At 34.8% G+C, this 27,595-nt stretch overlaps 1 protein-coding gene across 3 annotated transcripts in view; it reads left to right on the forward strand.

The window, feature by feature from the left end:
- Positions 1-27,595, forward strand: part of KIAA1328 (KIAA1328 ortholog) — a 259,083-nt gene that overhangs the window by 6,699 nt on the left and 224,789 nt on the right. For 2 of the 3 annotated variants that reach the window (XM_033087803.1, XM_033087804.1), the window contains exons 3-5: positions 318-460; positions 9,659-9,753; positions 21,061-21,176. In XM_033087803.1, the coding sequence (XP_032943694.1) occupies positions 318-460; positions 9,659-9,753; positions 21,061-21,176 (354 nt within the window). Of the gene's footprint in view, positions 1-317; positions 461-9,658; positions 9,754-21,060; positions 21,177-27,595 lie in introns of those variants that run through there. The other variant, XM_033087805.1, reaches the window with a different exon arrangement.

Raw genomic sequence — 27,595 nt, forward strand, 5'->3', positions numbered from 1 at the left:
AGGTACCCCTATATTGTGAAAAATCAGATCTTTAATTTCTCCTAAGTTAGGGTATGTGTGGCATGTTGTAGTTTATTGGCTTTGATATGACTTATGAATGTTCAGGCATCTTTTAAAAATATTTCAACTGAATCTTTAATACATTCAAAACAATCTTTTCACAATTCATTATTTATTAAGAAACCTTTAAAATGAACTTAGAGTTTTCCCTATCAGGTCTTGTAAAGTTGAGGATATGAAGGAAGAGGTTCATCGGGGGAGGGTTTAATAAAATGTGAAGATATAATTTTGAAATCTTATTTGATGGAAATCCTTAGGAATTTCTACAGAAGGAAATACCAGATCAAGACACAAGTCGATGAGCCCAAAAACTAATGTTAAACTTAAGACTTCCAGGGTGACTGCTGCTTCAGTCTCCGTGGAGTCGATGAAAGGTGCCGGAGATTCAGTAAATGAACAGGTTAGTAATTTCTTACTTGTTTTTTTTTTTTTTTTTAATTCTCCAATCTTTATAAATGCTGACCAGTAGCTGATTTTTCTGTGGTGACCAATAACTGATATACAGAGGGTGCCAAAAAAAATGTATACATATTTTAAGAGGAAAACACTGTATTAAAATTGTAATACAATGAATGACACTAGCAGTCATCTGATTAATCATCTTTTGAGTGAACGTCATACTACATATTGCTACTGTAATGCAATTCAACTTCGAAAAGTAATACATAGATAACATCTCTTAAAATGTGTACATTTTTTTGCCACCCCATATATGAGTGGAAGAGTCTTTGAAAGAACATTAGATGATCTATAAGCATTCTGAAAAGATAGAGAGGGTGATTGTAGGATGCTTTAATATGCTTGGTGTGAATATAAAGTGTTGTGCTCCAAAAATATCGGGGCTTGCCTCAGTTAAGAAAATTTGTTGTCTTGGTATGTCTCAAAAGACCTACATTCTGATCTGTGTGGGGTTAGTAAATCAAATCGACAACTTTTTTACATTAGGCTTCTGTTACGATTTTCTTCATGTGAATTCGTATTAATTGCTGATGGATAAATCCTTAAATATAAGAAAGATGTTTTTTTCAGGGCGGCCGGTTAGCTCAGTTGGATAGAGCGCAATGCTCATAACACCAGGGTTACAGGTTCGATCCCCGCATGGGTCAGTGTGAGCTGCGCCCTCCACAACTAGATTGAAACAACTACTTGACTTGGAGCTGATGAGTCCTGGAAAAACACCCTTAAAATAAATTAAAAAGTTAAAAAAAGAAATGTTTTTATTTAAAAAAATTAGCCTGCATTATTGTTGTTATTTCCTTCACTTGGAAAACAATTTTATAAAGACTCTTCATTTTTATAGCCCAGTCATTGATTTCTCCTTCATCTTTGCCTCTGTAATAGTATCTATACATTCCTTTGACTGGTATATTTTACTTACTTTTTGTTATATTTTGTGTTCCCAAGCAAAGTTTAAGTCATGGTTTGGCAATTTATGACCTATAGGCCAAATCTGCTTGCCACCTGTTTTGTAAATAAAGTTTTATTAGAACACAGCCACACTTATTATTTTAGTATCCATGGCTTCTTTTGTGTTCAATGGCAGAGTGTTCAGTGGCTACATGAACCACATTCTTTGCATGCCCACAAAGCCAAAAACATTTACTATTGAACCCTTTATAGAAAAAGTTTTTAAATGCTTGGCTTATGTCCTTGAGGAATTTCCAGTATCTAGTTTGTTATTAATTATTATGTTGAGTAGTGTACAGGATTTAGCTGTAGGCCAACTTGTGTTACTTGTATCCCCAATGTGCTCACTTCACACTAGGATGTGAATAGTTGAATTTGCAAGTTCTTATTAGAAATTGAAGTTTTTTTATGTAATTGTTTTATATTCAACTGTTTCCTTCTTTTGTATTAAGTCCATACTTTTTTATGATTCTATTGGCTTATTAGCTATAATTCTTTGTTGGGCCTTTTCACTGCTTTGGGGATTACAGTATACATCTTTATCACAGAGTATTTTCAAGTGATATTTTCTCACTTCACCTGTAATTTAAGTATCATTCAACAGTGTAAATCCTGACTTTTGTGATATCGTCAGACATTTTACTTCTATACATGAACCCCCAAATATATTTTTGTTATTTTGTTTTAAATAGTCAACTGTCATTTATTTTCAAATTGAGATATATTTCACATATGTTTATTCTTTTCAGTATATAATTTATTGGGTTTTTGTATATTCACAGAATTGTGGATCCATAATCACGGTCTAATTCCAGAACATTTTTATGACCCCAGGACGAAACTCCATATTTATTAGCAATCACTCACCATTCCCCAGTCATCTCAGCCCCACTTTTAGTCTGTATAGATTTGTCTATTCTGGACATTTCATATAAATGGAATTTTATAATATGTGGCCTTTGGTGACTGGCTTCTTTTGCTTAGTGTAATGATTTCAAGGTTTCATCTATGTTGTATCATGTATTATTATTTCATTCCTGAATGAAATATACATTTTGTTTATCCATTTATCAGTTGAAGAACAATTGAGCTATTACACTTTTTTGGCTGTTTTGAATAATAATATTGCTATGAACATTGATGTACAAGTTTAAACAAATAATATGTATAATATGATATATATATAAGATCTATATGTTTCCAGTTTCCTTGGGTATATATACCTAAAAGTAGAATTGCTGAGTCATACAGTAATTGTGTTTAACCTGTTGACAAACTGCCAAAGTGGCTACATCTTTCTTATTCCCTCCAGCAATGTATGAGGGTTACAGTTTCTCCACATACTTGGCAACACTTATATTCATCTTTTTTACTATAACGTTCATAGGGAGTATGAAGTGGTATATCACTGTGGTTTTGATTTGTATTTCCCTAATAACTAATAATGACGAGCATCTTTTCACAAAAGTGCCACTTGGCCATTTGTACATGTTCCTTAGAGAAAGGATCTACTCAGATCCTTTTCAATTGGATTGTCTTCTTGTTGCATTGTAAGAGTTCTTTATAGATTCCATCTGTAAGTCCCTTTAGAAGATAGATGACTTGAAAATATTCTCTTCCATTCTGTGCATTGTCTTTTCACTTCTTGTTAGTGTCTTTTGTAGCACAATAGTTTTTATTTTGATGAAGTCCAGTATATCTATTTTTTTCTTTTGTTGCCTATCCTTTGCTGTCATATCTAAGGAAATCATTGGCTAATCCAAAGTCTCAAAGATTAACATCAATATTTTCTTCTAAGAGTTTTATGTTTTTAGATACTACATTATTACATTTGATCCATTTTGATTTAATTTTTATATATGGTGTGGGTAGTGACCCAACTTCATTGTTTTGCATGTGCCTACCTGATTGTCCCAGCATCATTTGTTGAAAAGACTTCTTTTCCCTTTGATTGTAATGGCACCCTTATTAAATAATCTGTTGACCATATATTATGCTAAGTGAAATCAGTCACACTGAGAAAGACAAATACCACGTTATCTCTCTTATATGTGGAATCTAAAGAACAAAATAAATGACCAAACAAAATAAACCGACTCATAGTTAGAACAAACTGATGGTTGCCAGAGGGGAGGGAATTTGGGGAACTGGATGAAAAAAGTGAAGGGATTAAGTACAAACTGGTGGTTACAAAATAGTCATGGGGATATAAAGTATAGCATGGAGAATATAGTCAATAATATTGTAATAAGTATAGTGCCTGGTGGGTACTAGACAAATGGGGGAGGAGAATCACTGCATAAATTATGTAAATATCTAACCACTATGCTGTGCACCTGAAACTAATATAAAATAATACTGAATGTCAACTGTAACTGAAAAAAGTAAATAATTTTTAAAAACTAAAAAAAATTTAAAAGTTTTAAAAAATCTTTTGCCATAAATGTAAGCATTTATTTGTGGACTCTCAGTTCTATTCATTGGTCTGTATTTTTCTTTTTTATGCCAGTACCATGCTGTCTTAATTACTGTAGCTTTGCAGTAAGTTTTGGAATCAGGAAGTATAAGTCCTCCAACTTTGTTTTGCCTTCTCAAGATTGTTTTGGCTATTCTGGGTCTCTTGCATTTCTATACGACTTATCGACTCAGCTTGTCAATTTCTGCACAAAGATCAGCTGGAATTTTGATAGAGATTACAGTGAATCTTTAGATCAATTTGGAGAGTACTTTCAACTTAATAATATTAAGTCTTCCAGTCCTTGAATATAATGTGTAAGATGTTTTTCCATTTATATAGGTCTTTAATTTCTTCCTAGAAATGTGTTGTAGTTTTCAGTTTACATATCTTATACTGCTTTGTTAAATTTATTTTAGGTATTAAGTATTTGTACTTTTTGATGCTATCATAAATGGAGTTATTATTTTCTTAATTTCATTTTTGGATTGTTCACTTTTAATTTATAGAGATACAGTTGATTTTAGTCTGTTGATATTGTATCCTTCAACCTTCTAAATTTACTTATTCTAATCTAATAGTTTTTTGGTGACTTCCTTACAATATTCTATACTCGTATATAAATTCTTGCCATCTGTAAACAGATAGTTTTACATTACCCTTTCCAGTTTGGACTCCTTTTATTTCCATGGTTTTTTAAAGCGGTTTAACAAATGCTACAAATGTGTTTTAAATTTACCCATCTAGTTACCATTTCTGCTGGTTTTCATTTGATATCACTGATAACATTTTCCATTTGCCCAAATTACTTCCTTTACATTATTACAGCTCAAGTATGTTGACAATGAATTTTTTCAGCTTTTGTGTGCCTGAAAAAGTCTTTATTTCACTGTCATTTTTGAAAGATATGTTTACTGGTTATAGAATTCTGCATTGATGGTATTTTTCTTTCCGTACTTTAATAATGACATGTCACTGTTGCCTGGCTTGCATTGTTTTTGAGGAGAAGTCTGCTGTCATCCTTATTTTTATTCTTCTGTATTTAATATGTGTAAGTTTAAACTCTGGCTACTTTTCAGATTTTCTTTTGTCACCATTTTTAAGCAATTGATTATAGTATGCCTTGGACTGGTTTTTGAAATGTCTCTTTTGCGTGGGGTTTGTTGAGCTTTTTAACTCTGTGGGAAATTTTTCAGCCATTATGTCTTCAGATATTTTTGTATCCCCTCTCCTCTATTTTGATGACTCCAATTACACAAATATTAGGCCACTTGAAGTTATCGCACAGGTCTCTAATCCTCTGTTCGTTTTTTTCTTCACTTTTTTTTTTGTGTTTCTGTGTTTATCTGTGGATAGTTTGTATTACTGTGTCTTCAGATTCATTAATCATCTTCTGCAATGCCTAATCTGTCACTGCATTTTTCATATAAAACAATGTAGTTTTTTACTCTAGGAGTTCAGTTTGGATCTTTTTTTTTTTTTATGTATTCCATGTCTGTACTTAACAAGCTCAGTCTGTTAGCTTCTGAAACATATGGAATATAGTTATAATAACTTTTTTCATGTTCTTGTTTATAATTCTGTCATCTGAGTCACTTATAGCTAAACTTAGATTGAGTAATTTTTCTCCTAATTATGGATTGTATTTTCCTGCTTCTTTGCCTGCCTGGTTTTTTATTGTATGCCACCAGCTAGTGTGAATTTTACCTTTTTTGAGTTTCAGATATTTTTGTATTTCTATAAATAATCTTGAGCTTTCTTCTGGGATAGCATTAAGTTGTTTGATCTTTTCAAAGCTTATTTTTAAGCTTTTAAAGGTGACACCAGAACAACTTTTAGTATAGGGCTAATTTTGCCCACTATAGGCAGTGCTCTTCTGAATACTACTCCTGATGCCCCTTGAATTACAAGGTTTTCGACTCTGGCTAGTGGGAACACGGACTGTTTCTGGCACTGTATTAGCTACAGAGATTATTCCCACTGTTCATTTTGGGTTGTTCTTTCTCTGGTTTTGTGGTAGCTCATAAACATATTATGGTTAGTACTGTTTTTGACTTGCAGGGGACCCTCTATAGATCTCTGGAGCTCTCTTTTTGTGTAACTCTGTCCTCTCCATTACTATGCCCCCCAAACTCTAGACACCTTGGTTTTCTGGGACTCCCACCTCTATCTTCGCAACTTGGGGAGACTGCTGGAGTGCATCTGGGTTTCCCTATTTGACCTCTGAACACTGTCCTTAGGCAGTTGGTAGGATAATTGTATGTCTCACCTTATTTGGTTCCTCTCTTTCAGTGATCACTGTCCTGTGCTGTCTAATGTTTGAAAACTGTTGTTTTGTATATTTTGTCAGGGTTTTTGGTTGTTTTAGGCAGTGGGGTAAATCTAGTCCCCACTAGTCCTTTTTGACTAGATATGGAAGTCCCAGATGTGTGTGTGTGTGTGTGTGTATGTGTGTGTGTGCGCGCGCGCACATATTTTTCTCAAAATGGCAATTATGTCAGTTCAAGTCTTCTGGGAAGTAGACACAGAGATGGAATTAGAAATGGAAGAGATTTAATGGAGGAAAAGCTTCTAAAGGATAAAGAGTAAAATGAGCAGGGATAGGCAAAGAGAGCCTTAAGATTTCACTATAGGTCTGGCATCTGTGAGGAGACAGAAAGAAGAAAGATTGACTAGGACGAGCCTCAGACTGGAAGACAGCCTGAGGTAGCGTCTGTCAGGTCAATGGGGAACTCCAGACCAAATATTGTTCTTTAAGGATGATCCAGCAGCAGCAATGACCCTGTTCTTGTGTCTCTACTATTCCCAGCCATTGGCATTGGCATGAATACTGCAGTGGCTCCTAAACATATGGCAGCAAAGTGAGTCTGTTAGCTAACTACACTCTACAGAAGGTTCTCTCTCTCCGTTAGAAGCCACGTGTTTTACTTTTCACAGTTAAATCCACTACTCATCAAGAATTAATATGTATATGATGATAAGTTAGGGTCATGGTTCTTTTTTCTATACTGATAGTCTATTGGTCCACCACCATATATTGAGAAGACCATTCTTTGCACCATTGAATTGCAGTGATGCCATTGTAAATCGGTCCTTCCCTTATTAAATCATCTTCTTTGGTAATTCCTATCCTCAATTTTGTGTTTATAAATGTGTTTTTCTATGTCAGTGTTTGACAGACTTTTTCTGTAAAGGGCCAGATAGAAAGTACTTTAGCCTTTTCTATGACACACTATAGAATGGCGTATAATCAAGAGAGAAAAATGAAATTCATGTATTCTAAAGTTCTTTTAGACGGTGTCTGTCGCAAGTACTCGTGTGTGTGTGTGTGTGTGTGTGTGTGTGTGTGTGTCTGTGTGTGAATGTGTGAATGAATGTGCATGGCTGTTTTTTAATAAACCTTTATTAAAAAAAAAACAACAAAAAAACAACAGGCAGTTGGCCAAATTTGGCTTGTAGCTGTAGTTTACCAACCACTGTTGTATAAAATATATTTGTTTTTTAAAGAATATTTAATCTTAAAGAATATTTAATTTAATTTGGAACCTTATAGAAATGAGCTCATACTTTGTGTATTGTGTTCATGAGATTTATTTATGCTGTCTATAGTTACGTTTCTTTTTTTCACTAATAATTCAGTGTGGATTTAGTCAGTTATTTTAATTGAAAATATTTAACGTAAAGACTTGTTAAATTGGTGCTGGAAAACTGACAAGGCACATTTAGTTATCATACAACTGCAAGAAACAGTTACCATTTTTAGGGCCAGGAGAACAGATGGAACAAGTTGGAATTATTACAATTTAGGGGTTTTGAGGAGGAGCCTCTCAGAGCTGGAACTTGGACCTCTGATGATGGGGAACCAGCCTGACTGGTACTGCTGTCCCTGAGGAGACATGATAAAGGCTGGTTCTGTGAAGCAGGAAAAGTTGCAAACTGGAGTCATCTGTTCTTGCCAGGGATGACACTGATCGGAACAGGAAGCAAATAGGAAGGAACGTGGCCTTTCTTCCTGTAACAGCCCCTAACCCTCTAGTTCTTCCTGTTGGCAGAGTTTAACAGATAGCCATGTGGTAAAGAAGAATTGCGGTTTCCAGAGGCTCAGCCTCAGCAGCAGGAAGCAGAGCATGGCAGGGTAGGTTTGAAGATGAAAGTCAGTAGCATTACCACCAGTACCTATAGAATTCGTCGTATAAATACACCACAGTTTAACCATTCTCTGGTTGATAAAACCTGATTCTCACGTTTTTGCTGTTCAACACAATGTTGCTAAAACTCTTGCCTGTGTGCAAGAGTTCCTCTTGTGTGTTCTTTTATTCACTGCACCACTACTGAAATGTCTGTTGGTGGGCTATCAGCAGCTTCTCCCATTGCCAAATCCAGTGACTGCTTTCCACATTCTGTTTAGCTTTTTGAATCATTAGCACTGTTAACCCCACACTCTTCTTGAAACTTTTTCTATCTTTTCTCCCACAATATTATATGCTTCTGATTCCCCTCTTGTCCTTTCAAATACGAAATTATTTTCTTGGATTTGTAGATGATTTTCAAAAACTATTTTTTCTTAACTTTAAGGGAAAATTTAAAACATAAAAATGTATAAAGAAAATAATAAAAATCTAAACATCCTCCATAACATAATGGCTAAATTTTAAATCTTTGTTTTTCTCTGACTTGAGGGCCAGATCGACATTTCCAATTTCCTGCCTAAGCATTTCCACATGAATGTCCTCCTGGCATCTTAAATTGACTATATCAAAAACCAAACTTATTTTCTTACCATGTCCTCTTTCCCATTTCCTTTTATCCCCTCTCTTTCCCATCTTTGGCTCTCAGTATTTTCAGGATTCATTTTAAAGGCCTTGGATAATTCTTGACTACCAGAAGTAGTTGGACTGACCTATTTTGTGGTTAGATAAATGCCAAGGATCACAGTTCCTTCCTTTTACATGTTTCCTCTGGTTCCCTTGTGATTCTCTGCGTTGCATAGCTTTAAAGATACCTCTTAATGATGTTCAAGTACTGGGAGAATTTTATGTAGCACAAGAGACAGAGTAGTACAGTGGTTGAAGCACAGACTCTGGGACTTATCCTTGAATCTTGATCCTGCTACTTAACTGCTATAATCCCGGGCGAGATACATACCCTCACCTTAAAGTAAGAATAATACCTACCTAATAGCATGTTGGGAAAATGAAATGGATTAATAAGTGTAATGTACTTAGAATATTCCTGGCATTCAGTAAGCGCTAGATATAAGTGTTAGCTTTTATTATTATTGCTTTTTGGTCTAGTACCCTTTGGAATGACCTTCAGGGTATATTGAGAGGTTAGAAACAGGTCCATCTGCTGCAAACCTCAGTATACTTCTAAGCAGCCTAGGTGGTTATGGTGTAGGACAGATTCTAAGTATCTTCCATTAAGTGTTTGTTTCGGTGACATTTACCAAGGGAAAGTTGTTTCTTTAATATTCCGTAGTATTTAAGCAGGAACATTTCTGCCTTTGAATTATTTCTGTCTGCTTTTCTATATAAATTTCACGATGTCCCCTGGTGGACAGACAGTGTCTTAGCCTGTTTTGAGTTCACAGTTTTAAATGAAACAGGCAAGTAGTGTTTCCACAAGATAAAAGATATCTAAGAAATTTTACTTCCTGTGCTTATTTTAATAGATTTCTTGAAAAGTCTTAAAAATTGTTTTCAGCAAAAGTTAACCAAAAGGTTTTCTCTGTTTTAGAATTTCTGTCAGGGAGGAATAAAGAGTGCATCACTGAAGGATTTATGTCTTGAAGACAAAAGACGCATTGCAAATTTAATTAAAGAACTGGCCAGGTAAGACAAAACCTTATATGAAATGCATTATTATGTAAGAGAGACAATTCAAGAACTTTAGAACACATGAATTTCATTTTCTTCTTGATTATATGCCATTCTATAGTGTGTCATAATTTGTATGTCTATATAAATTTTATTTCAATGTAATATTTGAAATAATTTTAGGCTTATAGAAAAGTTGCAAAAATAGTACAGTATTGAGGGGCTGTGAAGTGGGGAATGACTGCTGATGAGTACAAGGTTTCTATTTGGGAGGATGAAAATGTTCTAAAATTAGATTACGGCGATGTTTGCGGAACTCTATACTAAAAGCCATTGAATTGTGCACTGTAATGGTTGAACCTTATTATATATAAATTATTTTCAATAAAGCTCTTAAAAATAGTACGGAGGGTTATCATACCTTTCACCTAGCTTTCTCTAAATTTAACACCTTGAGTGACCATAGTGCAATTATCAAAAATTAACATTGGTATAATAGTATTAATTAACTACAGAGTATTCAGATTTCATCATTTTTTCCACTTATTTTCTTTCATTAATATATTTTTTTTCGTTCCAATATCACATTTTGTATTCAGTTTTAATGTTTCTTAGTCTCTTCCCAGGTGTGGCAGTTCCTTAGTCTTTCCTTGCCTTCCATGACTTTGACACTTTTGAAGAGTAGTGGTCAGGTATTTTGTAGTATTTCTTTCAATTTGGGTTTTCCTCATGCTTTCTCATGATTATATTGCATTATGATATATCAGGGGGTGTGTGATGTCGATATGTCACTTCTGGTGGTTTTAACTATGGTAACTTGTTTAATGTAGAGTGTGCTAGGTTTATCCCCTGAAAAGTTACATTTTTCTGTGTAATTTATGACTATCTGGAGGAGGTTCATGGGAACTATTCAAATACACTGTTTTCCCTGAAACTTTTACCCACTATTCTAAGCATTGCGTCCATCAAAGGAACTTGCCTGCAACAACTTATTACTGTTGTGTTCTAATGGTTACTTTATGCTTCCCCTATTTGTTTTGCATTTGTTCATTGGAATTATTGTTTAAGGATGAGCTGTCCCTTCTGCCCTATTTATTTTTGTTTATTTACTTATTTATTTCAGTTTTTTTTTAATGTATCAGCTCATAGACATTTATTCTAATCCAGGACTCACAAAAACAAAGAGTAGCAAGGTGATACTTCAAAATAAAAAGATTTTCTTTTAATGTAACTGTAGATTTACCTGCAGCAGGAAGAAATAATATCAAGAGAGTGCTGGTGTACTTTTATCCAGTTTTCACCAATGGTAGTATTTTGATTAACTGTAGTGCAGTAGCACAGCCAGGAAGTTGACATTGATAGAATTCATCAACCTTGTACAGATTTCACATGTATTTATTTGTGTGTATATTTAGTTCTACACAGTTTTATTACATGTGTAGATTTATGTACCATAACCACAGACGAGATACAAAATAGTTCTGTTACAAGGATCACTTGCCCTGTCCTTTTATACACATAGCTACTATTCTTCCTACTTGCTTCCTTAATCTCAAGCAACCACTAATCTGTTCTCCATCTCTACAATTTTGTCGTACAGTATGTAATCTTTTGAGATGGGCTTTTTTTTTCCCATTCAGCATAATTCTTTTTAGATCCTTCCAACTTGTTGCATGGATCAGTAGTTTGTTCACTTCATTGCTGAATAGGATTCCATGGTATGGATGTACCATAGTTTATTTAACCATTCACCAGTTTAAAGATATTTGAATTGTTTCCAGTTTTTGACTGTTATAAATGAAACTGTTATGAACATTCATATATGGGTTTTTGTGTGAACATAACATTTTTATTTCCTTCAGATATAGTGTCATAAATGCATGTTTAGTTTTGTAAGAAACTACTGAGCTATTTTTGAAAGTGATACTTTACGTTCCCACCAGAAATACAAGGGGTCCTCTGCATTTTTGCCAACATTTGTTATAATAATTTTTTATTTTAAACATTGATAGTTATTTAGTGTTCTCTCCTTGTGATTTTAATTTACATTTCTGTAATGGCCATTGATGTTGGATATTGTTTCATATGTTTATTTGTCATCCTTATCTTCTTCAGTGAAATGTCCGTTCATCGTTTTTGCCCATTTCCTATTGTAATGTTTTATTAATTCTTGAGTTCTGAGAGTTCTTTATGTTTTATATACAAATACTTCGTTGGATACATAGTTTGCAAATACTTAGTCTGCAGTTTGCATTTTCATCCCCTTCACAATATCTTTCATAGAGCAAAAGTTTTTAATTTTGATTAGGTCCAGTTGATCAATTTTTTTCATTTTATGCATCTTGCTTTTATTGTCAAGTCTAAGAACTCTTTGCATAGCCTTAGTATCTAAAGACTTTCTCCTATTTTTTTCCTAAAAGTTTTACAGTTTTATGTTTAAGTCCATGATCCATATTGAGTTAATTTTAGTATAAGGTATGAGGTTTGGGTTGAGGTTCCTTTTTTTTTTTTTTTTTTTTTTTTGGCTTACTGATATCCAATTGGTCCAGAACCATTTTTTGAAATATTTCTTGCACCTTTGTCAGAAATCAGTTGGGCGTATATGCATGTGTCTCTAAGTTCTTGTTTCTAATCCATTGATCTATATGTCTATTCTTCTGCCAACTGTCTTGATTACTGTAGCTGTATAGTAAGCCTTAATATTGGATAGTGTGATTCTTCCCACTGTATTATTTTTAATAATTATTTTAACTCTTCTAGTCCTGTGCCTTTCTGTAATAATTTTAGAATAGGATTGTCAGTGTCTACAAAAAACCCTGCTGGTGTTTTAATAGGTATTACATTAAAAATATAGATTAGTTTTGGGAAGAATTGACAACTGTGTTAAGTCTTCTAATCCATGAATATGGAATGTCTCTCCATTTATTTAGATCTTTGATTTCATACATCAGTATTTTGTAATTTTCAGGATATAGATTCCATACATGTTTTCTCATATTTATTTCTAAATATTTAATTTTCTTTGGAGCAATTGTAAATTGGTATTGTGTTTTAAATTTTGGTTTCACATTTGTCGTTTCATGTTTGTTTGTTGTTGAACTGTGATTAAATGTTGTGTGTTTATCCTGATTCCTGTAGCCTTGCTAACCTCGCTTATTAGTTCTAGGAGATTTACTGTTGAGTCCTTGGAACAATGACAGTCATGTCATTTGCAAACAGGGACAGTTTTATTACTTCCCAGTGCATATGATTTTTATTTTATTTTATTTTTTTGCTTTATGGTGCTAAGACTCACAGTGCTATGTGAATACGAGTGAGTGGTTAAAGAGGATATCCTTACTATGTTCTTGATTTTATGTGGAAAGCATTCAGTCTACCATTATTAAGTATGATATTAGCTGCAGATTTTTTAATAGATGCTGTCTATAAAGTTGAGAAAGTTTCTTTATATTCCTAGTTTTAGAAGTGTTTTTGTTGTGGTTGTGTGTTAGATTTTGTCAAATAGTTTTTGTGCCTTAATTAAATGATTACATGCGTTTTCTTCTTCAGCTATTGATATGGTAGATTATATTAATTGATTTCTGAATGTTGAATCTGCTTTCCATACCTGTAGTAAATCTCAGTTCTTACGTTGTTTTTATACATTCAATTTTGATTTTCTGTTATTTTGTTTGGAATTTTTACATCAAAGTTCATGAGAGGTATTGAACTGTAGGTTTTTGTTGTTGTTATTGTTGTTTTTTACTGTCTTAGTCTGGTTTTAGTATCATGGTAAAACTACCCTTATAAAATGAGTTAGGAAATGTCCTATTTTGTTTTGCAGAAGAAATTGTATAAAACTGATTAATTCTTTTTAAAATGTTTAATAGAATTCTCCAGTGAAATCATCTGGGCCTGGAGATTGCTTTTTAAAGAGCTTTTTAATTACAAATTCAGTTTCTTTAATGGTTCCAAGATTATTCAAGTTATCTATTTTGTCTTGTTTGAGTTTTGGGAGTTTGTTGATTTTGAGAATTGTTCCATTTTTCTGAAGTGTCAAATTTATGAACATAAAGTTGTCCATGGTATTTATTCTCTTGTTATCTTTTTAATGACTGCAACATCTATAGTAGTTTACTTGTGATATTATTGATTTGCACGTTCTCTTTTTATTTTTGTCGGTCTTGTTAGGTTTATCAGTTTTACCGATTTTTTTCAAAGAACCAGCTTTTTGTTTTATTGATTTTTCTCTATTTTTTTTCTGTTTTCAATTTATTGATTTTTTGCTCTTATCTCTGTCATTTCCTTTCTTCAGTTGCTTTGAATTTATTTTGTTCTTTTTCTGGTTCCTCAAAGTAGGAACTTAGAGACAATTCCTCTTTTAATGTAAGGATTTAATGCTATAAACTTTCTTTTCATTACTACTTTCAGTGCATCTCACATATTTTGATTTGTTGTATTTTGATTTTCATTCAATTTTGTGTATTTTTTAAAATTTTCTTTGAGACTTCCTCTTTGACACATGGATTATTGAGAATTTTGACATATATAATTTCCAAGTGTTTGGAGATTTTCCTCTTGTCTTTCTCTTACTGATTTCTAGTTTGGGTCCATTATGGTCAGAGAACAATTTTTACATTTTTTTCGAGGTTTGTTTTATGTCCTAAGATATGGTTAATCTTGGTGAATGTTCATGAGTGCTTGAAAAAATTGTTTATAATTGTAACTCTCCTGGCTGACATTGAGAAATGTGGTTTATATTATCTTTAATATATTTACACTTTATTTAATCATCCTGTATGTAACTAGTCCTCCATTTCTGCTGCTACTCCCTGTACTGCACAGAAGCCATCCTTATCCTGCCGGAACTCATGACTCCCTATTTCAGTCCACCAGTCTCCCGGCCACCCCCACCCCCCACCCAATGGATGCCCTCTTCTCCCTGCTTGTATTCCAGAACACCAGTCTAGGCCATACTCTGCCCAAATGCCCTCTTCACTCCACTCTGCTTCTGACTCGTCATGTTGGGCCCTCGCCACTACTTGGGAGTCCTCTTTCCTCTGCTTAGGCTTGGAGGCCACACACCAGGCCACCCCTTTACAGTGCTGTCCTCCTTACCTTTCTCTGGCTCTCACCTCCACATGCTGCTCCTCTCCCTCGGGTTGATTCCCTCCTTAGGCCTTAGGCGCTGACCTTCCACCAGCCTGCCCCTTCCTGAGGATAACCCTTCTCACTTTGCATGGGCTCTGAAACAAAACAGAGTTGCCCCCTGAGTGTGTGTCGTCCTCATCCTCCTTGGGCTCTGATCACCTGCTTCAGGTTAGCCCCTTGTGTGGATGCTCTCATCACTCTCTCTGGACGCATCCACACCAGCACCCACTCCCGACCCTTGCATAGACCCCGCCTCACTGTCCTTGCGCTCCGAGTCTCCATACGGGGTCACTCCCATACCTTTGCAAGGATACCCATGGATATCAAGGCTCTGATACCCAAGCTGGGCTCCTCCTCCACCTGGGTGCTCTTCTCGCTCTGACACATGTGCCAGCCTACTTCCATGCGGTGACGCCCTTCTCAGCCTGCGTGGCCGCTGACATCCCACTTGGCAAACCTTCTGTTCACATGTCCTCTTCATCTGACTCTGCCCCAGTCATGTAAAATAAGACAAAAATTCTGCTGCTTTTGTGTTCTGCACACTTGGCCTGGTACATGGCTTTTTAAACTAACAGACTTTTTTTTTTTAAGATTTTATTGGGGAAGGGGAACAGGATTTTATTGGGGAACAGTGTGTATTTCTGGGACTTTTCCAAGTCAAGTTGTCCTTTCAGTCTTAGTTGTGGAGGGCGCAGCTCAGCTCCAGGTCCAGCGCAGGGAGCAGAGCCCACCATCCCTTGCGGGAGTCGAGGAGTCAAACCGGCAAGCTTGTGGTTGAGAGCCCGCGTTCCAACCAACTGAGCCATCTGGTGACCCGGAGCTGAGCGGCAGCTCATTGACTTCATACTAGTTGTGGAGGGCACAGCTCCCTGGCCCATGAGGGATTCGAAAGGGCAGCCCGGTTGCCCAGACCTCGTGCTCCAACCAACTGAGCCACCCGTCCGCCCCTAAACTAACAGACTTTTGATCATATAGAGAATAATGAAAAAGTATTATAGAGGATTATTAGGAGGCTGAAGTTTTAAAAGTTGTTTTCATTCATGTCTTTTCAGTGAAAATTAGGTATGAAGATTGAAAGTTGTTTCAACTATGATAAAGGTTAAACCAAATGGGGAAAGTGTCAGAAGATTTAGAAAGTTAGAAAACCTTATGTGTTCCTATGAGATAGTCAAGTGTAGCATACTTAAAGATTTCAGCTCTTCTGCAGATTCACCAACATTATTAAAGGGGAGAAGTTACAAAGAGTGCTTAGCACCCCACACTGACCATTAACAAGCATATTTTCAGAATGCAATATTCGGTAGTTCTCAGCGCAACATACAAAACAAATAGCATGTTTTTCAATTATAGAATGACATGCAATATAAAAGCAAAGTCAAAACTATAGCTTATTTTTAGTGGTGCATTTGAAGTGAAAAGCATTCTTACAAGAGCATAGCTTTTTTTTTTAATTAAAGCATGGCCTTAGCTTTAACAATGTTAGTGGGAAACCTGTACGTGTCCAAAATCCAAGACTGACTTACCTGTATCTTTGAGGGATCCATCGAAAATCTAGCTGTGAGATCCTTTTCAGTCAGTATCTTTACTGGTACAGTGTATGAAAGAATCAAAAAGATACCTATAGGATTTATTGATATTTCTAAGTGAGAATAAATGTTAATAGAAGATATAAATAAACTTTAGAATTGGCATAATAGGTTGTAAAATGGATTCATTCAAACAGAATAAAAGACAGTAGTGACACATACAGGTATGATATGCTTACGGGTAAAAATAATTTAGAAATTCATTTCGGAGAAAGACTTACTGGTTAGGCCCAGTACATCAAAGAAAAAAAAAGCATGGTTCACAGTTAAATTTAACCAGAACATGAGGAAGCGTTATTGTGCTATTTGACCAGAAAACAACAACAACAAAAACAGTGTAAGTTTTTAATAATTCGTAGCTGCCTCCTTAGTAATCTCTATATTCTCAGGGAACTTTTTCACTTGTGTTAACTACATTAATAAACGAGTAAAATACAAATACAAATTAAGAGGCTAATGGAGAATAGATACCACAAAGATAAATTAAGAATTTTATGAATTATTTAGCTTGTGGAAGCGAGTGTAAGAGATGACTTGACATATGGGTTTTACGTAAATGAGGGCATTTTCCTGAGGTGCCCAGCATTGATTTACATTTGCAGAAGAATAAGTGGAATATTGATTGATCTTTCTCGGAGGCAAGGGTAGAGAGATTCTTTTTGTTCAAGATTGCTGAATTAAGTGACCTCAGAAAGTCTTTTACAGTAAAATAATGAATTGTTTGCATAGTTGAGAAAAGCAGTGTCGTTTATGGGGACTTGAAAAATGATTGGCTTTGCAAAATATTATAGTTTGTGCTGAAAGATGGTGACTTCTTTATATATGCATTTGCATGTTTTTTACTGAGACTTTTTAAGATGGGGAGGGGTACCTAGATTAATAAACAAACTGCACTACAGCTTAGTCTTTAAAGGAAAAAAAAGTTTTAGAAATCTTGGCCACATTGCAGTTTTTTATTTATATGAGCCATGTTCTAAGAAGCTTAAAAAAAAAAAATCTCCACTATTTCATGTCCTAAGCCCACACTGTCAAATAATGCATGGTTCCCCAGTGAATATTTGTGCACTAGCTCATTTGAGGACAGCATTCTTTTTTAGACTCAGATACTCTGATTTTTCCCAGAGGACAGTTTGCTGTTTGTACTTGACATTTCTCAGAAGAAAAATAGAAAGTGTAACACCGTTAGTTTTCCTTTGTAAAATGAGATCATTATTATTTTATATTTATTCTGGTCTTTTATTTTTTTGTTAACTAATCGTAACTTGTTTGTCGTAATTAAATGTACATTTCAGTACAATAAAAAAATTAAGACTAATTTTTCAGTGACTCAGTTTTTTGTCTTCCCATTTGAAGCCTTTGTGGAATGTTTTTGTATAAATAGTATTTATAATGGGTTATATAGTAAATTTCAAGAAAAAATAAGAAAATTTTAACTTGTTTTGGGTGAAAGACATTCTCTGAACTTTAGTGTAGTTTGACACTGTATAATAGCTAGTATGCCAAAATTCATTTTCAGATTGTCTTTTCTGAGTTCTACAATTCAAAGACTATTGTTTGAGTGACTAGCATGCACTCAACAGTCTTTCTCTTCGTTCTGGCCAGATATTACTTCCTAGAAGAGGTTAGTTTTTCTGTAGAACTTTTTTCCCTTTCTGCATGGAAACATACAGTGAGTGCTATATGAATGTACACAGTGCATTTTAAATATTAGCCAAATATTAAAATTTGTAAAGAGGGCATTAAGATGATTTTACTGAAATATGTATTTTTTTAATGGTGAAAGCCATTCTTTTTCACCTCACGCTTACTTTTGCTTGAAAACAATGTCTCTTTCTGTTTGCTAGACATCCTATGAAATTTGTTCCTTCTCCAAATCTTATTTAGAATTTTTAAAATGCATACCCAGCTCCCAAACACAAGATATTAAATAGGGGAAGAAATTTATCTGGTTGACCGTTGGGTGAGCTGTAATTCTCTTTCCAATAGAAGCTTTCTGCCATGACCTTGTCTTTCACATTAGTGTAAAAGTACCCATTCGTGGAGTATCTAGAAGAACGTTAGGGGTATGCAAAGCCATAAAATAAATCTCTTTCTAGAATGATAATTTTGCTAAAATATTTAGAATAGATGGGTGTGGAGAAACTTTTTATGTTAAAACAGAAAAGATGTTTTATGGAGAAAAATACAAAATAGTCAGGGATGTTTTAGCTAAACCGTAAGACTTCAAAGAAATTCAGTACTTTTCAGCACAATTTTCTGCCCAACCATCTCACTCTAAGGATATGAATTCTTTTTTCTTGTTAGATAACTACATTTTTTGGAAGTTTTTGAGAAACACTCTGAGGCATTAAATAAATGGTAACAGTGGTAATTTCTTACTTTATGAAGAGGCTGTTGTCCTCTTTGTAAATAATTAACAAACCGACTCTGGGAATATCTTCTCGTCACAGTTTTAGCTTTCTTATCCTATTAGTCAAATATTTCCCTTCCTTGTATTTAGATCCTCATTTTGTTAATTAACTTGTTGCTATACTCTCAATGAGGTAGAGGAATAGGTCTTTTTATGTTACTTCCTGGTCTGAGAATGCTTTGATGCAGAATGTAGATCACGATTCCAGATACTTTCTCTTACATATATCTCATGGGAAATATTATTAAACATAAATTAAACAAGAAGGCAGATTTCAGAGTGGGTATCAAATCTCGAGGTTGTTTTATTGGTAAGCCCTCTACATTTAAAGGCTGTATTAACGTACTTGCTCATATTAACTATGCTAACAGGCCACAAAGAAGCTATGTATATCTTCAGAGAGGCTTATGGAAGACGTGTTGCACTTTGTGCTTACCACAGCTTGTTAATTTTATAGCCTTCCAGAGCATAATAATTGCTAAAGGGTAGTCTAGTCATAGCAGCATCACAGAAGAGACAAAAAAAAAAAAAAAAAGAAATAAAAAAGTCCCTGTTTAAATTTTTCAAACATACTCCAGAAACTGAATTTTAAAAAGTGATTTTTTCTGTATAGAGCACTTGAAGTTTTGGGAAAAGCTCATCATAGACTCTGGTATTATGGAATGTATGTACAAGCATTTTCCGCCCTCAGTAATCCCTAGAGTTGTCATGGAATCTCCTTCAGGTTGAACAAAGAGAAAGAAGTAAATTGTTGAGGTATACCTACGAGGTTCTCACCTGGCAGTCTCTTGAGATAGTCTCTGTGTTTAGTTTAATGTTACGTTAAATTTGGCAGTCGACTGGGGAGGCAGGATACCCTGAGACCAGAGTGTAAACCCTCTTCATTTAGGTATATTTGCTTCGTTTAGATGTGTGGATTCCTTGTAATTGTATCCATTTTAGAGATTACCCTTTTAGAAAGAAGGACCTGAGTCCCAGTCATGGGCCTGGTGGTATGCTAAACAAAATAATAGAATTTAGGAAATGATTTGAATGTCAGGATAAGCAAGAAGAAATAAACCTATTGTTGAAACGCTACTGTGTGCCATGCATTTTCTCACAAATTATTTCAAAGACAAAATGCAATCAACTCGTGGACATTCAAAACTTCTAATTTTCATTGTGTTGTATCATTGATTTCAATATGTCCACCTGAAGCCTAGCAACAAAGGAAAGGCTGTGGATGGAGTTCATGTTATTCAGAAATTGTTCTGATAGAGTAGGGGTCTGGGAGGAAGTACATTTAGGAGCTCAAAGGAAAGGTTTGGATTCCCTAGATTTCACTTACACACGTCCCTGTGTGATCTTGTAGGATAAATGTGTTATATCCTCTTTGAAGAAACAAGAACCAGTAACATAGAAATTCAGGGCTAATATCTCTGGATACCGAGGAACATGAAAATTAGGGTTGTCATTTTAAGATAAGTTTTAATGTTGTTATTGTTTAGTTGTTTTGTGTGTCTGTGTGTGTTTTTTTTAAAGATTTTTTCTCCCCTCTGCTCTTGTCAGAAACCACCTCTTTTTGGTAGGCTCAAATTTAAATGCTTTTCAGGATTAGACATTAGATTTTTTTTGGTCAGTGTTTTTAACTTTAAAATACCTTTTGGACTAAGAATAAATGTAGTGCAAACTTTTTTTATGTTAATGCTGTTTTTGTTCCAGTCTAGTTATTTATATGCTACTGAGGAATGCAGGGTATCAGTACTGGTAAAAAGAGTAAAACTGCCTATGTATATTTAGTGATATGTTTAGGTGATTTTATATATTGTTTATTTCATTGACAAGATTTAAATAAAAGTATAAAAATATCTAAATCACAATAAATTGTACCTATTTTGATGATGAAGGAATGAAACTTAATGTTTTAAAAATGAGTTATTTTTTTGTCCTAGATTATAATTGGGAGCCTATGTTCTGTGTAGGACTTTCCATATTTAAGATACTTCTGAGGATTGGAAACATTCTTGATTTAACAATAACATGCATATTTTATTGCTAAGGTGTGAGCAATTGCCTTATGAAAGGTTAGTTTAAAAAAAGAGTATTCCTAAAGAAATCAGCATACCTCTGGAAGAAATGTAGTTTTGGTAAACCACAGCTGTAGGCACATATTTTATTCTCCAGGCATTTTCTTTTCATTTTTTAAATTTCTTTCAGAGTAAGTGAGGAAAAGGAAGTGACAGAAGAACGACTCAAAGCTGAGCAGGAATCATTTGAGAAGAAGATCAGGCAGTTGGAAGAACAGAATGAACTGATCATCAAAGAAAGGGAAGATATCCTTTTTGAAAGTTCTCTTTTTTAATGTGTGGAAAGTTTGAGTCTTTCATGAAGAAAATGTAAACTCCAGAGAAATAATTGTTCTGATTTATAACAGGGAATAAATCTGCATGGGCTACTGTTTCTAGGCAATCAGAATGACACTTCACAGCGTGTGCTGTTGCTTCTTTTGTGTTTGATGTGGCCATCCAGCTGTTCTGCTGCTGCTATTATACGGAGGAGCACCTCGTATTTGTCAACTGAAAGAGACCATAAGAAATTTGAGCATTAAAATGTAGTATTGGAACTTGATTAAATTCTGTTCTACTACTGCACTTAAGCCTGAAACCTCATTGTATTTGGTATTATTTCTAGCTAAACCTTTGGCAGTCCTACGGAATTGAAATCATAAAAATTTTAAAAATCCATTGTGATTTGTAGATGTTGTGATTCATAAGTATATCACACTGCAGCATAATACCACCAGACTATTCTCATGGAGATAACTGTGGGGATTAGAACTAGGGAAGGTTCTGTGTGTGTGTGAATATAGTCATGTGCTGCATATTGATGTTTCGGTCAACAGTGGACCGAATATAGTACGAACAGGGACCCATAGATGATAATGGAGCTGAAAAATTCCTGTCATCTAGTGATGTCATAGCCGTCTTAACATCATAGTGCAACACGTGACTCGTGTTTGTAGTGATGCTGGTATAGACAAACCTACTGTGCTGCCAGTTGTATAAAAATATAACGTACAATTACAGACAGTACATAATACTTGATAGTAAACAACTGCCTTACTGGTTTATGTATTATGTATACTCTACTTGTTATTGTTAGAATGTACTCTTTCTACTTATAAAAAGAAAGTTTGCTGTAAAACAGTATGCCGTGTTCTACCGGCAGCAGTGTCATACATGTCCTGTTTACTGCGTCTCTTGGTTGCATTATTTTCTCTTGTGCTTGATTTAATCTCATCTTTTGTTTTTTTGTTTGTTTGTTCGTTTGTTTTTGTATAGTAACATGCTGAACAGGCTTATGGCCTAAGAGCATTAGGCTGTACCATCTAGCCGAGGTGTGTAGTAGGCTAGACGATCTAGGTTTGTGTTAGTGCACTGTATGATGTTATCACAACTACCATGTTTCCCCAAAAATGAGACCCAGCCGGACAATCCGCTCTAACGCATCTTATGGAGCAAAAATTAATACAAGACCCGGTCTTATATTGTATTATATTATATTATATTATACCCAGTCTTATATAAGACTGGGTCTTATATTTATTTTTGCTCCAAAAGACGAGTTAGAGCTGATTGTCCGGCTAGGTCTTATTTTCAGGGAAACATGGTAGGAAATCGCCTAAGGACACATTTCTCTGGAGGTATCCCCATCATTAAGTGGTGCATGACCATATATATGTATATATATGATATATATATATAGATATATATCATATATATAATATATATAAAATATGTATGATATATATTATATATATAATATATGTTATTTATAAGAAAGTAAAATACAAACTGGTGTTTTAACTTAAGAATAGTATTTCTTAAGGGATATGTGAGTTAAAATAAGCATTTCTGAAGTTTCTTTTGACTAGGTAGAATTGCATATCTCTGGGTGTTTTTTGCAGTGGTATTGATACAAAAGAGAAGTGACTGTCCCTAAAGTGAGGGTGATGGGTCCGCCAGCTGAACTAGCATGTGAATGCTTGAAGGGACCATCGTCCTTACGGTCAGTATCATCATTAACTTGAGTGTTAGTAATTATTTCAGAGTTTCTTCAAGTGTCAAAAACAATCATGTATTGACAGTAACTCTACCTTTGTGAATACTAGGGAAATGGAAGCATAAAGACAAATAAATTTGCTTGAAAAAAAGCACAAAAATATAACTATAAAAATGTGTTCTAAACTTGTGTTTTTCAAACAGTGGAAATACGTGATTGGAAATTGATATAATCAGAATTTTCATATTTGATTGGCTGAGTAGAACATTCATGAAGCTATGGGCCCCACAATTCTAAAGAATTACTTTTTCAATTTTTTCTTTTTCCCAAATCAATTTAGCGTTTGAATAAAATTTCGGGGGCTTCTCTTTTCTTTGCCCTCATTGACTTTAGTGCCCTAGGTTGTCAACTGTCAGGTTAGACCCTCTTTTATGATTTGCTTCCTGCTAGTTTTGTCTCTAGGTTAAAGAAGTGCTATTTAGTCAGAATTCACAACAAACTGTGCTCAGCCAGTTTCCGTCTTTTACTTCTCATAAGGAGTAGTGTCTCAGGACACTTCCAAGAAAAGATAGATTAGGAATGCTTTTGTAACAAAAATTTGCTTTACACAGTCTGTTTTTTCACACATAACAACTCTGGAGATAAGTGCCTCTAGCGTTGGTTCAGTGGCTTAAAGTTTTCAGAGCTGGATCTCTGCAGTTCTCTTAGCTTCTTCTAATGGTTGCAAAATTCCAGGTTGCAAAATGTTTGCTCCAGTTCCAGGTATCACAATTGCATTAAGGCAGGAAGAAAGGGGGAGAAAGAGGTATTGGCAGTTGTGACTCCCTCTCCTTTTTCAAAAATCTTTCTCAGAGTACCCCTACCCCACCACCCTACCCCAGCAGTCTTTCATGAGGTATTTATTGTCCTGAACTTTATTTTGGCCATGCTAAGCTGCAAGAAAGAGGCTGAGAAAGGAAGCATTTAGGTTGTCCAATTTATATAGTAGTGGAAGAAAGCGAGGGAGGAGGGGGTTGGGAATGAAGTCAGCCTCCAACTCCGTCTGGTAGCAGAAAGAAGTAGGGGCAATAGTAATCACTTTTTATATAAGGAGGAGGGGGTGATACCTTGATCTTCCTGGGACAAAAAATACGTACTCTGTCCAGTGGAACTGGGGTGAGTTGGGGAAATAAGATGAGAGATGGAGGTAGCAGACAATTTAGAAAGACTGGCCACCGTTAGAGTGGGGACTGATTGTTTATCTAGTGATATGCTTACTCTAAATGTCTGACTGTCTGGAAGAGTAGAATCTAACTTTGCTGGGCTAGTGTATTTAGCAGTCTGTGGGTCAAGATTAATTGTATTTTGTGCTGAAGCAGTCTAAACTCAGCATGGCTATGAATGGTTTCTTCCAGACAGCTAAATATTAAGATACCCCAGGTGATTGTAGTGACACAATTTTTCCTGTTTTCCTCATGCCTTAACTCAGGGATCAGCGAACTACTGCCATGGACCAAATTCAGTATGATGCCAGCTAATCCACCACACCCATTCACTTATGTATTGTCTTTGGCTGCTTTTGTGTGGCAGCTGCAAGTTGAGTGATTGCAAGCAACAAAGATCCTGTGGCCTGCATAACCTGTGATATTTACTGTCTAGCCCTCTACAGAAAAGTTTGCTGACCTCTAATCTATCTTATAAGCTAAAAAGGACAGGAAAGGGCATGTAAATAAAGCCAAGACTTAGACATGTGTCATAGACTTATCTTACATATAGTATGAGGGATTTGACTGAAGCATTTTTTATTATTGCAAATGAAGATTGGAATAACTCTGAGACCATTATCAAAACATGAAATGGTTTAGTTAATATAATTTTGGTTTAAGATTTTTTTGAGTCATCAAAAGATAAGTGGTATTTATGGAATTTGTCAAAGAAGGAAGAAAAGAAGATACGATTAAAAAACAGGGGCATCCATGGGTTTTATTCCAAGTAGATTGCTCAGGTACAAATCTCCTTTACCAGCATAAACCTGTCAAAGGTTAATATAGATGATTTTACAGTACATAAAACTGTATAAAACTTCGAAACATAAAACAAGGTTATAATTTAAAACAATATAATTTTAACTACACATACATTTACCTATCATGCATGAATGATTCAGACTCTTTCATATACATGAAATCAGATAATTTTAGATCATTTTGATGTCTGTGTCTTTGTGAGGGAGTATATCAATTCAGATTTTTTGGCATTTTAAAGATGTGTTACACTGAATTTACGGTTTTTGTTCTAAAAGTTCTAATGACTTGATTTATTGGTCAACTATACAAATACAGACCAGTTCCTTAGTAAAAAAAGAAAAAAGATATTTTGTATGTTTGCAATTGGACCAGGCTTTTGAAGGATTTGTTCTTACAGCAAATAGAGAATTTATTACTGAAACATAAAAATTCTTGATAATTTTCAGTCTTTGAACAAAGAAAGCTTATTTCCTGAGAATTTAACTATGTAAATGAATAGGCCATTTACATAGTCAAGCAATCTGATGAACCTAGTAGATTTTTGCCTAGCTAAATGAGTCTGAAAGGAGAGATAAATCTAAAACTTAGACCAAAATGCCCAGTATTCCAATAGAAATAATTTTGAAACATGTTAGCATGTATAGTATAAGACAGAGGATGTAGCCATTAGAAAAGGTCATAAATATTTGAGCTAATTGTATTTTCAGAACATATCAGGGTGATATCAAATGCTTACAGAAGGAAAATAAAGTCTGATGTGCTAACGTCACCATTTTAATTGGCATAGCAAGGGAAGGGAGAGAGCAGAAAGCACAATGGGCTTTAGAGTCCAAATCCTGTTCCAGCACTGACTAGTTATCTGACCTTGGGAAAGTTACTGAACTTCTCTGAGTCTTTTTTTCATCTATAATATATGGATAAAGCCTTTTCTGCAGGCCTGTTGAAATTTGATAGATGCTTTACATTAAGTATGTAAAGAACCTTGCTATGTCTTGTACTTAGTAGGTACTGAAAAAAATATAGCAAATCTCACTGTTACTACTAATGTGGGTGAGAGATGAGATGACAAGTTCCTCTTTCTCGTTTTTGTGCCTTTCTTCACTGAGGTTTTGATTGTTTTTATTAGGTTATGCAAGTGCTTAGGCTGCTTTGAAGGCCCTGTAGGAGAGGGAAATTGATTGGTTCTCTGCTGTATCTTCTAATTTCTATGAAAAAGGAAACCGCTCTGTACCACTTATACCTGTTGGGTCCTCACTGGGAGGAAAGCAAGTCTTACTTTCCTCTCCGCGAAACCGGACTGACAGAAATGCTTGTGTGTTTTTCCCTCCTTCTGGTCTGTTTCCATTATCTCTCTAATTGGAACGTGGTGAATTGAAGAGGCTCAGAGGTGCTTAGAGCTCAGATCCTTAAGACCATTGCATGGGTCATCATTTTAGAATCCCTGCTCTAGGAAGAAAGAATTCTAAAGGAACTAACTTTAATCTTTATGAGGAATGTTTTAGCATGAACCAAAGGTCTCAGTATGTCTGTGCTGAAAATAGACTAGAAAAAAATTCACAAAAGTTTAATTATGTTAGAAGAAATCATTGGTTCGGAAAACAGTAATACTTCAGAGATAGTCAAAGCTTTCCATTTAACTATATGTTTTGGCTACAGGAGGCAGACTACCACAATCTGTTAGATTTTTGCCAAGGATAGAAACCGTTTGGTAGAACAGAGAGCTGTGTCCTGGATCTGGGTGGAGTGGTGTTAGGTGGGTAGGGAGGGTGGGGAAGGATAGTAGAAATAAGTTTCATGAGAAAGGAAATAAATTTGAAAAGAAAGGGTGTCTAATATTTCTGGCCCTTCATAAAAGAAGGCAGGAGATTCTCTTTCTAGTTTTTCTGGCCCTTCCTAAGAGAAGGCAAGAGATTCTCTTCTTGGAAATAGCTTTGGGAGAATTAAAATCTAAACTTCTTAAAATGAAGAAGACTATAGGCAAAGAGGAGAGTGTTTTGGTGTCTGGCGTGGTGGTGTACTGATACAGCCAAGTTTGCCAAACACTTTATCAGCTTCGATGATTCCTGGCCTTTTTCAAAAGGCCATATATTGGGTTTTTGTTATTTATGTTACAAATTGAATTCTGTGGTGATAGGATATATTTACTCCATGTACTTGGATGAAGTCAGTTTATTCCATTTAGCAAGCCCTGGGCAATCTTGTTTTACTAATCTAGTAATTATCTCTAACACTGTATAGATATCTCTAACACTGTTATACTGTTTGAGGCCATTTTATTTGCTCTGTGATGCTGTATAACTAGCAGATTTTGGACCATTATTATTGTACATTGTCCTAGAATGTCATTTTAAATCATAATACCAGATTAAATAACTCTTTCCATGTGTATTATAGGGGAATAAGCATGCTTAAGGAAAGAACTGTTTATTACTAATACTATTGTTGCCCAAATCATTTTTAAATATTATTTTGTTCTCTTAAAAATACTTAGATATTAATGTTAACCACAGGGAGGAATTGATGATAAATGTTTGCAAAAATTTTTTAAAAATTACTAAGTTTTATCTATATACTTAATTTCATTCCAATAAGCCTTTAGGGGTTAAGTTACTCTGGGATAGTGAGTTATATTTACACTTTACTTTTCTGGAACTCATCCAAGAATAAGAATAAAAAAAAGTACT

The sequence above is a fragment of the Rhinolophus ferrumequinum genome, chromosome 19 (assembly GCF_004115265.2).
Source record: "Rhinolophus ferrumequinum isolate MPI-CBG mRhiFer1 chromosome 19, mRhiFer1_v1.p, whole genome shotgun sequence".
Taxonomy (NCBI): domain Eukaryota; kingdom Metazoa; phylum Chordata; class Mammalia; order Chiroptera; family Rhinolophidae; genus Rhinolophus; species Rhinolophus ferrumequinum.